The 18,439-nt window shown below is 41.7% G+C and overlaps 1 protein-coding gene across 4 annotated transcripts in view; it reads right to left on the bottom strand.

Annotated features, from left to right (window-relative positions):
* FHIP1A (FHF complex subunit HOOK interacting protein 1A) overlaps positions 1-18,439 on the bottom strand; it is a 354,581-nt gene that overhangs the window by 91,837 nt on the left and 244,305 nt on the right. For all 4 annotated transcript variants that reach the window (XM_073604989.1, XM_073604973.1, XM_073604997.1 and 1 more), the window contains 2 exons: positions 15,641-15,799; positions 7,563-7,649 (listed from right to left, as the gene is read on the bottom strand). In XM_073604989.1, the coding sequence (XP_073461090.1) occupies positions 7,563-7,649; positions 15,641-15,799 (246 nt within the window). The remainder of the gene's footprint in view (positions 1-7,562; positions 7,650-15,640; positions 15,800-18,439) is intronic.

Here is an 18,439-nt window from a genome sequence, read left to right as displayed (position 1 = left end):
ATGTCAGATTTCAGAGAACATTTTTGAGTAATATGAAGGTAAACTGTAAACACTTATGAGAACATATTAATATTTGAGCATCATGTAGTTAAGCTCTAACAAATCAAAAACCAATATCATTTTATGAAGAAAGTTCTTTGGAAGCATAAACAGGAATGTGACAATATTTAATTGCCAAACTATTTTAGTTTCCTGCAGAATTGTAATAGAATATCCTTTATTATGCCTTTGTAGTTCCTGCCAAACAAGCATATTATTGACTGTGTGCAAGCAACATCCATTGTACTGGGAATTTGATTAGTAAAACATAAACAACACCACTGAGGTATACATTTAGAATAGTGACTTCACATTTTATCACAGCAACAGCTCAATAAGACACCACAATGTGTCCCACTGGAATCAGGAAAGGCATCAACACAGCACATCATGGCTGCTGACCAGAGACAAATAACAGCAATGAAAAGTAGATGAAGAGGCAAGACTATATAGCCTTTTGGAAAAAAAATCCACAATCTTTAGCATGTCTTAATGAGAAATTAAATATTCATTTATCATGATGGGTCAAATTGCCAATTAAGACTGAGGCTGTTACTATAAGTTTATTGTTCACAAGTTTGACTATATAATTAAAATGTTCTGCTCTAGACCTTTTAAACGTCTCATTATGTTGGTATTTTGTGTGTATAAAATCTTTGAGCATATATAGCCCAGGATATGGATATCAATATAAAAGAGAAGGTAAATTGGGTATCTGGCGCTCCAGGAGGCAATGCCCTTAGTTTGTAATAATGTACATTTGATTAGTCAGCCTTAAGACCCCTTTCACACTGGGGCGGTTTGCAGGGGTTATTGCGCTAAAAATAGCGCCTGCAAACCGCCCCTAAACAGCCTCCGCTGTTTGTTCAGTGTGAAAGCCCGAGGGCTTTCACACTGAAGCGGTGCGCTGGCAGGAGAAGAAAAAATCTCCTGTCAGCCGCTTCTTTGGAGCAGTGAAGGAGTGCTGTATTCACCGCTCCTAAACCGCTCCTGCCCATTGAAATCAATGGGACAGCGCGGCTATACCGCGGTAATACCGTGGCTATAGCCGCGCTATAAGAGGGGTTTTAACCCTTTTTCGGCCACCAGCGGGGGGGTTAAAACCGCACCGCTAGCGGCCGAATACCACGGTAAAACAGCGCTAAATATAGCACTGTTTTACCGCTGACGCCCCCTACCACCCCAGTGTGAAAGGGGCCTTAGGTAAAAACAAAGTTGAACCACGGTAAGCGGGTGATTTATAGTGAGGTATCCACCCTCAGAGTGTGTCCAGCAACTCTGCAAAACATATAAAAGAAACGGGGGGGGGGGGGGCGCCTCTAAGACCCCTTTCACACTGAGGCGCTTTTCAGGCACTTTCACACTAAAAAAAAGCACCTGAAAAGCTCACGAAAACCTATTTTCATTAAAATCAATAAATGTTTTCACATTAGGGCAGTGCGCTGGCAGGGTGGTGAAAAAACACCCCTCTCCATTGAAATGAATGAAAAGCGCTTCAAAAGCGCCTGAAAAGCTCTTCAAAAGTGCTCAAATGTTTTACTGGCAGTTTACTATCGCCTCAGTGTGAAAGGGGCCTAAAGTGTAGTATTAAAACAGTATTTATTGCACAAGATTAAAAACACTAAGACCCCTTTCACACTGAGGCGCTTTTCAGGCGCTTGACGATTAAAGAGATCTACTGAAAAAAAGGGGGGGTGCTATAGGTTGCCAATCCCAAATGCAATATATAAAGGGGCAAATGTCCCCCAGATAAATGATAGGACTTTTCAGGCAACAAGAAAGAGGGGGTCTAAGCAAAAATTAAATATATAGGAGAAAATATAAAATTATTCAGGTGCAGACACCACCGAAAATAAGGTAGATTAAAAACAATAACAGGTATACAAAGACTATATCATTAAAGAGTGGTAATTGTAGACATTCAGCCTGACGCGTTTCAGGAAGCTTGGGGTCCCTTCATCAGGGACATTCCTGGCTATCTCACAGCAGAATTCACTTTGGTGAGCTTCCACCCTGAACTCCCATAGGACCACATATCAATAAATTGACATTCCACCCAGCTAGCTCCATTCTCTTTTTGTCATCACTATATAGGACCAGAGAATCGGGATGAAGAAACCCCCTTACCTGTGCCATAGGTAAATCCATGGCAGTTTTCACCTGTATGAACACTGGTAAGTAAACCCAACTGTACTGCCAATGCCAATGTCGGTCAGTATGTCAGCAAGTAGATTAAGAATTATTTGGCGTGGGGATATCATTTATTTTATTTCTAGATTATGAATTAAACCAAGCAGCGCATCACACCTAGTAGTGGTTTGTGGTGTTATAGTCATTTGGACATAGGCAGAACACCTTTCCAGGCCAGTGATAAACAACAATGAATAATTGTTAAGTCCCGTACACACAGGCCGAAATCAGCCAGTATAGTAGATCCCAGCTTGTGTGTACAGGTCCTTGTTTGACAGAAGCCAATCTCATGACCTGTTTCTGTTGAACATGCACGTTGGAAAACCAGCAGCTGATCGGCATCCGATCAGCTCTCTCAACCAATGGCTGCGAGTGCTGACCCGTGTGTTTTGGGGGGATAGTCCCCCTGTCAGAACACAATAGCGCAGCGGGGAGATCACTGTACTTACATCAAATAGTTAGTACACATATCTCCTCATAAACTGCCCTGTCTTTTTTTGTTCAGCCTCCTGGGATGTATGAAAAAAAACTTACCGTGTGTACCAGGTTTTAGATCCGGAGGTTTTCATTGGATAGTAAAATTTGGTTTCATCTGAAGGTGAATCTGTTTACTTTTCTTCTTAATACCAAGCTGAGAAAGTTCTATTTCGCTACCTGAGATGGCAGGGCATTCTACAAGCAGTGCTGCCACTTCCTGAGCATATTCTACAAAAATTTTGCCCGAGAATATCAGTAAAGCAGCAACATGATCATTTCTGATTATTGTTGTATTATTGTATTGAGCCTATTTCTCTGACTACAGTAGAGTTTGGCAAGAGAGTGTTGAAAACTATGTAAATATTTCTTTCTAGAGACCCACCCAGTTTTGTTTAACTAGATATTCCCCATGTGTATGCTGCCATGAAGTGGAAAATGGTATGGGGTTCTATGGGAGTTTGGTGGCAGAGGCTTACGCATGTGTATGCTGTCAGAGATACGTCAGGAAAGGAAAATTACAGTAAGTATTTGATAACAATTTTCCATTTTTGGCTTGTAACTTTGTCCCCATTTGAGAGATTCCCCATCACTTCCTGTACTGACTGAATTTAAGGGGAACTCTCCTCAACAGAGAGAATAAAAACTTGTTCTATCTAAAACAAAATGAATAGTTTTGGCCAAAACTGAACTTTAAAATAGGCCAGGCCTATCTTGACACTTGTCACAAAAGTGTAAAAATCTGCTTTTTTTTGCTAGAAAATTACTTAGAACCCCCAAACATTATATGTTTTTTAAGCAGAGGCCTTAGAGAATAAAATGGAGGCTGTTGCAATTTTTTATTTGGCACAGTATTTGCGCAGCGTTTTTTAAACACAATTTTTGGGGAAATTTTGATAAATTGTAATGCACAAAAATGCAAAATAATACCCAATTGTTTGGTAAAATATAAAAAGATGATGTTATGCCGAGTAAAAAGGTACACAATGTGTCACACTTTAAGATTGTGCATGCTCATGGAATGGTGCCAAACTGTGGTACCTAAAAAATCTCCAAAGGTGACGCCTTAAAAGCCTTTACAGGTTACCATTTTGGAGTTATACAGGTACATTAGGTCCAGTGCTAGAATTATTGCTCTCACTATAACATTTGTGGAGATACCTCACATGTGTGATGCGAACACCATTTACATATGCGTGCGCAGTCTACGTATGCGATTGCGCAAAGCACAGGGGGACAGGGGCGCTTTAAAAGAATATATATTTTATTATTTTTCTTATTTTAACAAAAAAAATATTTTTAAATTGTCTTTTTATTTATTTTTTATCAACTTTATTGCGATCACAAGGGATGAACAACATCCCTTGTAATAGCATGAGCAGCAACAGGTACTCTTTACTGAGACATCTGGAGTCTATTAGCCCCCAGATCTCATCTCTGCCTTCCAAAGATCTAAACAAGCCAAAATTGGTTTGATCATGTCATAGTTGGTATTTCATAGTTATAGTTAATCTAGTTGACAAGACACCAGTCCATCCAGTTCAACCTACAGAGAAAAAAGAAAAAAGAAAGAAAACCAACACACAACAGAAAACCTCCATATACACATGAATCCAATTGCTCCAGTGGGGGGAGAAAATTATTTTGATCCCCCAAAAGGCAATATTCCCTGGATCAACTATACCTATAAATATTAGTATTCAGTTATATTATGTGCATTTAGGAAATAATAAACAAGGCCTTTTTTTAACCACTTCAATACAGGGCACTTAGACACCTTCCTGCCCAGACCAATTTTCAGCTTTCAATGCTGTCGCAGTTTGAATGACAATTGCGCGGTCATCCAACACTGAACCCAAACTAAATTTTTATCATTTTGTTCCCACAAATAGAGCTTTCTTTTGGTGGTATTTGATCACCTCTGCGGTTTTTATTTTTTGCGAAACGGATAAAAAAAGACCGAAAATTCTGAAAAAAAAAAAAGTTTTGCTTTTGTTTTTGTTTAAAAATTTTGTAAATAAGTAAGTTTTCTCCTTCACTGATGGGCACTGATAAGGCGGCACTGACGGGCACTGATAAGGCGGCATCGATGAGGTGGCACCAATGAGCGGGCACTGACGGGCACTGACGATGGGCACTGATATGCGGCACTGATGGGCACTGATGGGTGGCACTGATATGCAGCACTGATGGGCATTGATAGGCGGCACTGATGGGCACTTATGGGTGGCACTGGGTGGCACTGGTGGGCACTGATGGGCACTGAAAGGCTGCACAGATGGGTTCTTATGGGTGGCACTGCTGGGCACTGATAGGCAGCACTGATGGGCACTGATACGTGGCACTGATGGGCACTGATACGTGGCACCGATGGGCACTGATACACGGCACTGATGGGCATCCCTGGTGGCACTGGCAGTGGTAGGCATGGGAGTGGGCACTGATTGGCAGCTGCCTGGGCATTGATTGGCAGCTGCCTTTGCACAGATCAGTATTTCCCTGGGGGTCTAGGGGGCATACCTGGTGGTCCAGTGTGGCTGGTTTCCCTGGTGGTCCTGGGCGGCTTCCCTGGTGGTCCTGGGTAGGATCCGAGGGGGGCTGTGCTGATAAACAATTAGCACAGACCCCCCCTGTCAGGAGAGCAGCCGATCGGCTCTCCTCTACTCGCGTCTGTCAGACGCGAGTGAGGAAAAGCCGATCACCGTCTCTTCCTATTTACATTGTGATCAGCCGTGATTGGACACGGCTGATCACGTGGTAAAGAGTCTCCGTCAGAGACTCTTTACCTAGATCGGTGTTGCGGGGTGTCAGACTGACACCCCGCAACAACGATCGCCGCGATGCGCGCCCCCGGGGGCGCGCAGCGGCTCAATATCCTGAGGACGTCATATGACGTCCAGTCAGGATATTGAAACCACTTTGCCGACGTCATTCTGCTATATGGCGGGCGGCAAGTGGTTAAAACAATCTACTGAGCTCCCCAAATTTAAAAAAAAAAAAAACAAATTTCTTCATCAGTTTAGGCCAATATATATTCTTCTACATATTTTTGGTAAAAAAAAAAAATCGCAATAAGCATATATTGATTGGTTTGCTCAAAAGTTATAGCGTCTACAAACTATGGGAAAGATTTATGGCATTTTTATGGCATTTTTTTCTAGTAATGGCAGTGACTGCGACATTGTGACGGACAGATCGGATACTTCTGACACATTTTTGGGACCACTGACATGTATACAGCGATCAGTGCTATAAATATGCACTGATTACTGTGTAAATGTCACTGGTAGGGAAGGGGTTATCACTAGGGGGTGATCAAGGGGTTAAATGTGCTCCCTAGTTAGTGTTTCTAACTGTATGGGAATGTGACTGACTGGGGGAGGAGACATACCGTTGTTCCTACTTAGTCTCCTCTCCCCTGACAGAAAGCTGGTTCTCGTGCATGCGATCGCGCGTGGCCGGTGGCGATGGTGCTCTCCGGCCACATGCATCGGGTCTACCTCCATGCAGTGGGTGCGCACGCGCCCTCTGACGGTTCTTAAAGGAAACCATGTACAGGGTTTCGCGCAGCATTGCCATTGTGCCGTAGTAAATCTATGCAAGCCTGGTCGGGAACCGGTTAAGGATGTTATTTCACTGCATAGCTTGGTGTCATCTGCAAAGACCAAAATGCTACTTTTAATCCCAGGTGGGAGGGTCCCCTTCCACTAACTGTAAAAGTAATCCAGCAGCTTCTTAGCCACTAGGATTACTTTTTCATGGAAGGGAATCACCGGACCTAAAAAATTATAACTCGATCATTGCTGCAGCGATGACTGAGATATCATCCTTCTAATCCAGCAATGTATTGGTACGTCACTGGTTGGCATGCGATTAAGTAACAGTCTGTAGAATTTAATAGTAATCTATCCAGAAAGCATGCAAACGTCTGCACTTTTAGGCTAAATCTTACATATCACATGCATCTTACAGAATTACTTATAGATCATTTGAAAAATTGCAAATATCAGCTTCTGTTCAGTTGCACATGGAAAGAAAATGTCAGACATTTTGTGAAAATGTGTGTCAAGAAAGAATCCGTCTTTAAAGATTTTGAATTCATGCATTGCAAAAATGCAAAAGCAACAATGGATCTCTATTTCAAAAACAGGCCATGGGTTAACTGCATTAGGCAACACAGTCCTCTGAGCCATAGTATTAGCATTATTGCTGCTGACGAGGTCAATTATTTCCGCATCATAGAGAACACTCTTAATAGTCACTAAATGAATCGCTTGATCACACTTCTGGAGTCTCTAGGAGAACAAAGGTACTTCACTTTCTGTCATTTAAGAAGGAGTCCTAGCGGATTACAGAACATTTTAGCGTTTACATTCTCGAATTGCTCGCTTATCTTGTGTTCAAAACATTTAAATCTGTCTGTATGTTACAGCTGATGAAGAGAGCCTGCCAAGAGTCATGAGCCAAGGCACCAATATACATGAAATTATACCCATGTCCACTGATATTCCCAATTTACTGATCTTGGTGAAATAGGAAGTACCCATCTTGGGTTATTCAGTCAAAGGAGATACCTTCCTCTTCTTTCTCCTGCTTCCTCTATAGCTATGGCCACACATACTAGGACAGTCCAAGCTTGCATGTTTATGAAAAAATCTTTCATGAGAATATCCAACCCCTTTTCTCGTGTTTATTGATCCCCAGTGGTTTAGGGGATCTGTACATAGTGAACTACTTGTGACATTCAGACAAGGATTGGGCATTGCAGGTCTTCTCTGCACCAATAACCTTCAGAAGTGTTCATTATTGCAGATTGAGATCTTTACATTAAGATAAATATTTTATGCAAATTCACTAACCTTGTGTAATGCAGGAGCCATCACTGGCAAAAGGAAGCCATTGTAAATATAGTCCACTAGCTGAGCCCGTATAAGTGGATGCGCCACCTGAAAAGATAAAACAATGTAGCTATAATAAAACAAAGTGACCTCCAGTCATTAAACTGAAACTCTTATGCCGCGTACACACGGTCGGATTTTCCATTGGGAAATGTTGGATGTGAACATCCTATGCATTAAGATGAAAAACTTCTCACACTGACCGGCCCCCCAGCCCCCCCGTTTTACTCACCTGAGCCTGTTAGTTCCCTCAGCGGAGATGCGCTCTTCCTCTCTGCCCGTTGTCTCGTGTCTTGATTGGATAGATTGATAGCAGCACAGCCATTGGCTCCCGCTGCTGTCAATCAAATCAAATGACGCCGGGGGCGGGGCCGAGTCCTGCATTCTATGCGAATGTACACAGATGCAGGACTTGGGAGTGTGCCCACAAGGGTGTCCACCTTAGGAGAGCCTTCTCCAATGTGGACACTCGATGCGGGGAGGAGCTACCAGCACCACGGGGGGACCCCAGAAGTCGGGAATCAGGGTCACACTGTGCAAAACGAACTGCACAGTGGAGGTAAGTATGACATGTTTGTTATTTAAACACAAAAAAAAAAAAAAAGGAGGGTTTACAACCCCTTTACCTACCAAAATTGTTGTATAACAATAAACCTTTCATCTAACCTCAAAATCCTTGCATTTGTTATATTTTGAAAACCCAGCATAAAAGAAGAGTGGTGGCAAAAAAGGCACTTAATCAATCATTTTTTGCATGTTAATTGTTCCTGTCTTTTACCTATATACTTTGTGCTGAAAGTTGCCTCTCTTTCTCATCTCAGAAAGTTTGGAGGTATGCCTTAATGTTTGGTTTACACCACAAAAGCGCACCCTGGATGCGTCTCAGATGCGTTTTTGCTTAGAGTTCACACCACAAAAACTCAGTTTGGATGTGTTTCTGCATGCACATTTTTGATGCGTTTTCAGTGCGTTCCAGTGTGTTTTTTTTTTTGTTTCAAGGTTTTTTGCTTTTTGCTGTGATGCATTCTAATGCATTTTTTATGCATTTTGCTATGTTCCAGTACAGTTCAGTGCAGAAAAAATCCAGCATGTTCTAATTCTTTTGACTGCACTGGAACGTACTGCACTGGTGTGAACCATGCCATTGGAACCCATGTAGTGCACTGAGCTGATTTCTCCCGTCTTCTACAACATAACAGGGCTCACTGCAGTTAGAGCTATTTGCAGAAACACTGATAGAGGTAACTGTCAAACCCATCCTACACTACGTTCTGAAGCAGTTAGGGCTAGTTTACACTCGTTTCAAAACAAGGCTTCGGACACACTTTATTAAAGCTCTCTTAACGCCAGTCAAAGCTCATGTCACTAAATAAAATGGTTAGCTTACAGTCCTGTTTACACCTTGTGTTTGCTTTGCTTTGGCTTTGCTTAAAAAATCATACCCCATGTAGCTTAAGGCTACTTTCACACTGAGGCGTGCTGGTGCTGGCGGTACACTTTACTTCGTTTTAGCGGCGCTAGCGGGGCGGTTTAGACCCCCCACTAGCGGCCGAAAAAGGGTTAAAATCGCCCGCAAAGCGCCGCTACAGCGGCACTTTGCAGGCGGGTTTGGAGCGCTCTCCCATTGTTTTTAATAGGAAGGGGCACTTTAGGAGCGGTAAATACACCGCTCCTACAGCACTCCAAAGATGTGGCTTGCAGGACTTTTTAGACCGCCATTCAAGTGCACTGCTCCAGTGTGAAAGCCCTCGGGGCTTTCACATTGGAATGTATTGAGCGGCTCTTTCAGGGCGCTTTGCAGGTGCTATTTTTAGCACCTGCAAAGCGCCTCAATGTAAAAGGAGCCTTAGTGGTGCTTCAAAGCGTCTTTAAAACCTCCATAGAACTCTATGACAAAGCTCGTTTGAAGCTCACTTGAAGCACCTGCGGCTTTTGAGAGGCTTTAATTCAGCTTTAGCTTCGCTTTGTTTTGGAGAAATTGCAGGTGTGAGATATCAACACACAGGACATCTGCCAAGCTTTAACAAAGCTTCAAAAGAGCATCACCGAAGCCTCATTGAAGCACCACCGAAGCCTCATTGAAGCACCACCAAGCCTCATTGAAGCAGCACGAAGCCTCATTGAAGCACCACGAAGCCTCATTGAAGCACCACGAAGCCTCATTGAAGCACCACGAAGCCTCATCAAAGCACTACCAAAGCCTCATCGAAGCACCACCAAGCCTCATTGAAGCACCACAAAGCCTCATTGAAGCACCACAAAGCCTCATTGAAGCACCACAAAGCCTCATTGAAGCATCACAAAGCCTCATCGAAGCACCCCTGAAGCATCAAAAACACATCATAAAAGCTTGTTGAAGCAGTAGGAGCTTTAATGTGCATTGAAGCCAAAGCAAGTGTAAATGAGCGCTAACTAACTAAAGATATTTTCTAACTTACCCTTCTTATTGAAACTAATTTAAAACTACATCTGCTATCCAGCCAAAAAAACTTACTTTCTGAAAACTGTAAGTCAGCATTTGGGAATGATCCAATACCAAAATGGCACTTCTCTATGTAATCAATAACATTAATTGCAAGACACAATGGTGAATGTTCTACCCTTTATTCTCCAAGTTCTTTCTGCAGTATTTAAAACTCTGGACCAGATGTAGGCAACCTCGGCACTCCAGCTGTGGTGAAACTACAAATCCCATCAGGCATTTGGGAGTCATGCCTGAGGCTGTTGGTCTTGAATAGCCTCATGGGATCTATAGTTTCACCGCAACTGGGGCACCGTGGTTGCCTACTCCTGTGACCACAAAATTTTAATAGAGTGATTACAAGGACATTCCAGTCTGGTATGCAAAGTTATCAGTTGGCTCTAACATTTCTTGACTGACAGGTCACAATGAGGATGTTAAAGCGGAGTTCCGGCCACTGAAATGTTTTATTTTTTTTCCAGGCATCCACTCACACTGCATTAATTACACACATAAACTATATATGTATATGCTAGTGGATAGTAATCATATATTTTTTTTAATCTTACAATTTAGCTGAACCTCTTTTGGCCATTGCCATGATAAGTGTGGGCATATGGAACCTCTTCCCGGATAACCGATCGAGAGGTGCACGCTGGCGGCGACAGAGAAAGGTCCCGCCCCGTTTTTATGGCAACATAGATGGATAGATCCGCCTTAAAATGTGTGATTTCCTCTCGGGAAATAACGCCATTTTTTTACACAAGTCCTGCCCACTGACTCCTGGGAAACGATGACTGTGAAAATGTGAAAAAAGTTTTCAGGGTGGAACTCCGATTTAAAGAAAAGAGGTTTTGTAGCCCAACTCTATTGTATTGTGCACAAGCTTTAGTATCCAATATTTAAAGGGTACCAGACAAAAATACACAAGAATATACTATATTTTTTCATTAATAAAAATACCGCATATATTGCAGAGTTGCATCTATTATTCAAATATACATTTAAAAGAAGCACCTTCTAAATGTATCATACTCCAGCTCCTCATAATATTTAGGCTTCATGCAAACTGTGCTCCTTTGGATGCCTTTCCTCCTTACAGAAGCAGCTTAGAAAATCCAGTAAAAGACACATTTTTCACAAGGTTTATACCGGTTTGCATGCTTATATGTGCATTCAGGAGTTCCATTGGACAGAATATTCATTTATTAGGGCCAGTAGAGTACATTAACGTGCGAATGCCCATAAACATGTATGTTTATGTGTGTGTTTTTCTGCCCAAATGCTCCTCTCTAAACACGCAAATGATGTTTTTTTTCTGCTTCTAAATGCTCCTGCCTGTAAACGTAAGCTACCAAACCATGCATTTCTAGCAAGTTTTTACTTTAATTTCTGTACTTGCTGAAAAAGTTTTAAGCCTGAATAAATAATAATGCAGCCATCATATCAATTACATTGTTACATTGCATTTGTTTTGGGTTTTAGTTATCCTAGAAGAATTTTCAGTATATTCTATATGTTTGTAAGCTACTATATTTGTATACTTGGAAACTTATTTGTGATATTTTTGCATAGATTTGCAAAAAAATGTAATATTCCACTTGTAACATATTTCTGCAAACAAGTATTTACTGTATTCTAAACTAGGCAGGAGACACATTTTAAAGGTTTATAGCCCTATTTCTGACCACTAGAGGGGACAATTAACAAAGAAACCTCAAGTTGATAGGCTTACGGCAACGACCATGTTATGTCTGAGGATACATGCTAGAGCTTGTAATGCTAGAGGCTGTGAGAAACATAGTACTCTATGTGAACATGGCTAAATGGAGGGGCAGACAAACAGACAATTTTTAACTGCAGCACGCATGAAGCCTTAGTACCAAGAACTTGTGTTTTTGACTTAAGCCGCGTACACACGGTCGGACTTTTCAGCTACAAAACTCCGACAGCCCGTCCGACAGACTTTCGACAGACTTTTGGCGGACTTTCAAAGGACTTTCTAACGACCGGACTTGCCTACACACGATCACACCAAAGTCTGACAGATTCGTACGTGATGACGTACACCGGACTAAAATAAGGAAGTTGATAGCCAGTAGCCAATAGCTGTCCTAGCGTGGGTTTTTGTCCGTCGGACTAGCATACAGACGAGCGGATTTCTGGGTCCGGCGGAGTTACGACGTAAAGATTTGAAGCATGTTCCAAATCTAAAGTCCGTCAGATTTTAGACTGGAAAAGTCCGCTGAAGGTCCGGTGAAGCCCACACACGATCGGATTGTCCACCGGATTTGGTCCGTCAGCGTCCATCAGACAAGTTCAGTCGAAAAGTCCGACCGCGTGTACGCGGCATTAGAATTGCTGACTATATATCCATCCATCTTAGATTGTAAGCTCTAAGGAGCAAGGTGATTGATTGATTCCTACTGTATTAAAGTGTATTGTATTTGCACTGTCTACCCTCAAGTTGTAAATCGCTACGTAACCGTTGGCGCTATATAAATCCTGTATAATAATAATAATAATAATGATAATCTACCCCACCTATGGCTGTTATCACACTGATGTGTTTTTGCTGTGTTTTTACCTTGCTAAAAAGGTGCAGGTGCAGACTTTTTGAAAAATCCAGGCTGGTTCATCTTTGGTGCGCCTATTTAGAACCACAGCAAAAACACAGCTCCCCATTCAAAAAAATCGAAAAACGCATAAATAATGCACCATAAGTGCACTGTGGTTGTGTTTTTGGTGTGTTTTTTGAATCACGTGTTCATGTTTTGCAGGTGCATGCTGGGAGTCAGGCACCCAGAAAACGCACCGGAGACAAATACAAAAAAACACGTTTTTCATGCAATTTTTCAATGGAGCAGTGTGAAAGCACGCTAAAACTAGCAACTTTTTAGTCAATCCCACATCATCATTCGGACTGGCAGCCCCTGTGTAGTTTACATCTAAAGCTCCGTATAATGTGGGAATGCATTTTGGACAAAGGCCAAAACACTGCTTCTGCGCAAGAGACCCCTGCGGCCTCTGAATGCCATTTCTTGTTAGCTATACTGTTATCTCTTCGTTATGTCCAAGTCTGTAGCAATCAGTCATTTCTTTGGCTGTGATGCCAAGTATTTCTTCTACACAAAGCTACAAGTTACAAGAGTAATGGAACCCTGTATAGAATTTGCCAAGCCTGAAACACAGCAACCAGGGTTGCCAACCGCCAGTAAATTTACTGACCGTTTGTAAAAATCAGTGATTTTTTTTTACAACTGCCAGTTGTTATCAGGGGCTGATAATTTCATGCTGTGTTGGCTTTTTAAGTGTAAATCAAGCAAATGACTTTGTTATAGGTATTGTCAGTGTTTCCATACCATGTGGAAATCATTTTTATACTGTTCAAATATTCACTGTGTTAGTTTTCAACAGGAGTTCTGTCATTTCTCAGGTTGCCAGTAAAAAAATGTGCTCCGCCAGTAAAATGTCCATGTTTTGTCGGTAAAAAATGCTGTGGGAGGTTGGCAACCCTGACAGCAATGTATCCAGTGCAAGTCAGATAGTGAATTATTGTTAAAACATATCAAACACCAAAAACAAAAATGTAAGATTGCAGATTACCAGCACTTGGATGTGGCACCTGCATTCATTTTTTTCAATCAATTTATTTTTTTTTTTGTCATCTGGTAATTTTATTAATAACACACTTCCTATTCCTGGGTAGCTATGGTTTTTTCTCTTTAACAACCATAGCTTCTTTTTAACACAATAGGGCTGATGGAATTAGAAGTTTACAAAAGAAATATAAGGTTGTTTGTGCTTTCTGTTAAAATGGTTGTAACCCTAAAAAAAGGCGGTGTAATTTGTCCCTTTCTATGTTGTAATATACCTAGTTGATCCTACCTGGTTCTGTGTCCCCCTTAGTGTGCTGACCACGGTAATCATGGCTGCTGATCCATGATACTTTGGTCAGTTTACGTGCCTCTGTCATCCCGCTGCTCTCCTCTCTCCCCTCTCCCCTCCCTGTCAGCTTGGGAATCTGTGTAGTGAGCCGTCTCCTCCGCCGCCCCTCCCCTTCTGCCGCTATTTTGTCTAGAAAAAGTTAGTGATTCTAATTCCTGCCAAGCCTCTGCAATAACAAGATGCACTACACAGGTTAAACCGCTTCTTCTCCAGTTTTAGTGAATGGCCGTGTGTCTTTTTAGATTCCCTTTCACTGAATAGTTTTTTTTCCCTATGCTAGGGTCATCAGTACGGTATTTGTACATTGATATCATATCCTCCTCTCCAGAGAGAATAAGTTCAATGTTTGTAGTCGTTCCCCATAGCTGAGGTCCTCCATTCTCTTAATTTGCTTTGTTGCCCTTCTCTGGACTCTCTCCAGTTCCAGCACATCCTTCCTGAGGACAGGTGCCCGGAACTGAGCGGCATACTGTAACATATCTCTGCCAACAAGCATTTCTTCTAAAACAGGTAGGGGACACATAGGGGTTGATTTACTAAAGGCAAATAGACTGTGCACTTTGCAAAGTGCAGTTACCCTGTGCAAGTGCAGTTGGTCCAGAGCTTAGTAAATGAGGTAAGGCTTCACTTTGCAAAGAATACCCAATCACATGCAAGGAAAATAAAAAAAAAAACTGCATTTTTGCTTGAACTTGATTGGATGATGGACGTCAGCAGAGCTTTTGCTCATTTACTAAGCTCTGGAGCAAGTGCAATTGCAGAGTGCATAGTCTTTTTGCCTTTAGTAAATCAACCCCATGGACCTATTTCTGACCACTAGACAAGACAAAGAAACCTCAAGGTGATAGTGATTTTCATTTTAACTGATGGCTTACAGCAAGTACCGCATGAACTTTCAACACCTGACTTGTAAATATCTCTCACTTTATGGCGTAAGCAACCACATGTTCCCTTTAAACTTGGATTGGATTTAATCATGTTATGTCTGAGGATACATGCTAGAGCTTGTAATGCTAGAGGCTGTGAGAAACATAGCACTCAATAATTCTGTGGGCAATATGAGGTTTTCACATCAATGGTAAACAGAAATAAATAAGGTCAAAAGGAACACAATGCTTAAAACATGTGAGAGCAGGCAGCCCAACATGTGCAACATAATGCAAGGGGGTTAAGTATTACACAAGTAAGGCATAATAAACTACATGCACTCTTTCTGGAAATATAATTTCAGACCCAAAGTAATAATATCACAGCGACCTTCAAATGTTCTTTAGCATCTAAGGGTGCCTGGCAATAAAAAATAATAGGCTTAGCATTTTAAACAAAACATTTCTCATGCAGAAAACACTTATCGTTAATTATCTTATACAGAAACTGGGTTTGAACGCAATTATATTTTTATACAATCCAAATAAAATAAAACATCAAAAAACACAATTAGCAACTTGCAGTGGTAAACAGAAATGTGACCGGTAGGGACTTCTTTGCATATGCATACTTCTAATTGAATAACATGCTGCTTATTTGTATACATGGCGACAAAATTACGTAGTAAGGAAAATAATAACAATGGTAAAAATGATTTGCGTATTAGTTCTGTGGTATGGAGTGACAAAACACGTTCTCTAACCTGTATTACTGCATTGCAGAACTCAAGAGAATTCATGAACTGTATGAGTGTTGGAACTTGGAGCCAGTCCTCTTTAACTAGACAATGCCACTCTTCCCCTTTGTCATCCAGCTTAGTAGGTAATGATGAGTAGAGGCCACTTAGCCCTGTCGCTAGCACCTGTAAATGGAATGATAGCATGTTAAAGGCATGTGTTTTAACTTTAACTATGGACATCATTTTCACATTTGATCTGCTTGTATTGTCATATTTTTCACTGTAATATTTAATTTAAAGCTTTGTAATCACAGGAAGGCATACTATTTTCATGTCAACCAATGCACCCGGCATTGCTGCTGAACAGCTGCAGTGACAAGTGCAAAGAAATGAACTTATATTTTATTACATACTTTGTCTAAATACGTAAACTCATCCTGAAGAAATTACACTATTGAATACGCTTCTTGAAGCAAGCCTGAAACCTGCTTGTCTCAATTACCCCCCTTCCTCTGTCAATGCAACAAAAGACTGTCAGAGATGGTGCGTATATGAAAAAACAAGACTAGGTAAGTGTTTTTAGCACATTTCCTTCCTGGTCATCTCAGAAGCTGGCCAGGCACATCAACTATAAATCTGATTTAAGATGACCAGAATTTAAAATGGAACTCCACCTACAGAGATCTATAAAATTTCTTGAAGAGAAGAAAATTACCACTTGTTATGTGTGTTAAATGTTCAGAGCAGTCCTGTTTACTGACAACTATGGCTCTCATACAGAGAAGTGATCCTGTCAAATCCCCTCCGCTTTTCAATTTGCAGAACGCCTTGTTTTCTGCTGGGGTTCATGCATATGGGACCTTAACAGGCATTTTATATGCCTAGGGTAATTTCCAAGTGTTTTCCTACATGTGCAGCCTCATGTGCCATGTACAGCCTGCCATATAAGTGAAAGGCTGTATGTGGTCGTACTCTTGTAAGTGCCAATGCTTATTGTGTTTTCTTCACACATACACACCCAACATAATCTCCGGATGCCCAACTTTTATTTATGAAAAATACTGTATCTCTGACATGCATGTGCTGCCCTAATAAGGATGTACTATACTCAGGGCTTTTTTTCTCAGAGAATAGGTGCAGGTACTCCCCCTATATGAGTCACCCCTTATCTCCGCCCCTACCCACCTCCGAGCACCGTTCCTTGGTTCCATCCCCATCCACCTACCAGTATCGTCCTTTTTGGAGAATACAGGACCGAGTAACATTTGTATGGAATTTCTTAACAACAAGAAAAGCAGTAAAATAGATCTCCTGCAGCCAGAAATAATAGACCCCCCAACAACTAGAGATCCCCCCAATCAATGGACCACTTGCAACAAAATAACCCTCCCCCAGCAAAAATAGACCCCTGGCAGCAACAACAAATCTCCAGACAGCCAGCATCAATTGACACTCCAGAAACCAGCAATAATAGACCCCTCCCTCAACAGCACATCACCCCCAGCAACAACTGACCCCCCCCCAGAAACATAAGATTAAGACTTAACCCCCAGCAACAATAGATTCCCTGCCAGTAACAATAGACCTCCCCGGCAACAATAGACCTCCTGCAACAATAAATCACCCCAGTGACAATAGATCTCTCAGTGGCCAGCATGAATAGGCCCTCCAGAACAGCCCAGCACCTCTTGCTATTACATACTTACATTGCTGGAGGTGCCGGAACTGCATTCCCCTGCGTTCCAGCTGAAAAAAAGCTCTGAGTATTGTTCATAATTATGGAAGTAATGCAATAATATCAGATGGGAATGACCCCTTACAGTACCATTATATTCTTCTAGAGGTGGGCACACAAGTGGGGGTCACCCAGGGACAGGAAGCCCACACTCCCTTCCAGTTTGAGCTTTGGTAGAGTGGAGCCATCGCACATTATGCTAATTTCAGTAGTGAAAATGTAAAAGTTTCTTTAGACAACATTTTACTAGTTTACTATCACACCACTTTATATATATACACAGTGGAACCTCGGATTACAAGCATAATCCGTTCCAGGAGTATGCTCGTAATCCAAAGTACTCGCATATCAAAGCGAGTTTTCCCATTGAAGTCAATGGAAACGCAAATAATTTGTTCCGCATTGACTTCAATGGGATGCAATACCGCATGCGGCCAGAGGCGGGGGGCAGCCTGAAAGCCTCGGAAACGGCCGAAAAAGCCCGAAGACACTTTGGCTGACCTCGGCAAACCTCGGAAAGACTTCCTACCTGAGATTTGCAGAGGTCACCCGTGCTGTACTCGGGCCTTTCCGTGCATTTCCGAACGTTCGGCTCTGCTCGGCTCTGGCGCCCCCCCACCTCAGGCCAAAAGCGGTACTGCACACTGCTTTGGCCTGAATCGTGCTCGTTTTGCAAGACAACCAAACCAAATTACGACTTTTAAAAATACAGTGCTCGTATTGCGAAACGCTCGTTAACCGCGTTACTCGCAATCCGAGATTAATATTATTATTTATTAAATCTCAAATCTCATGTAAAAAGATTTACTGGCTAACTTCACTCTGATCTGCTTTACAAGCTGGTTTCTTTTATGCTTTCCAGTTACTCTACTGGAAAGGCATCAACAATAAAATTTCAAATCTCCTAATAAAGTATTTTCCAAAATGTGTATAAAATAAAAGTAAGGGAATACAACTGCAAAAGAGCGATACCACAATGGTAGAGTTTATTGCTGCCCATATACCTATTGCTGAGATTCCTCCTCTCTATCATTAAATGTAATTTGAAATACATCTAGTCTAAAGCCATCCATACATGAATCGAAAAT

This window comes from Aquarana catesbeiana, linkage group LG01 (genome assembly GCF_042186555.1).
Source record: "Aquarana catesbeiana isolate 2022-GZ linkage group LG01, ASM4218655v1, whole genome shotgun sequence".
NCBI lineage: Eukaryota > Metazoa > Chordata > Amphibia > Anura > Ranidae > Aquarana > Aquarana catesbeiana.
This window is presented reverse-complemented; position numbering and strand designations above follow the sequence as displayed.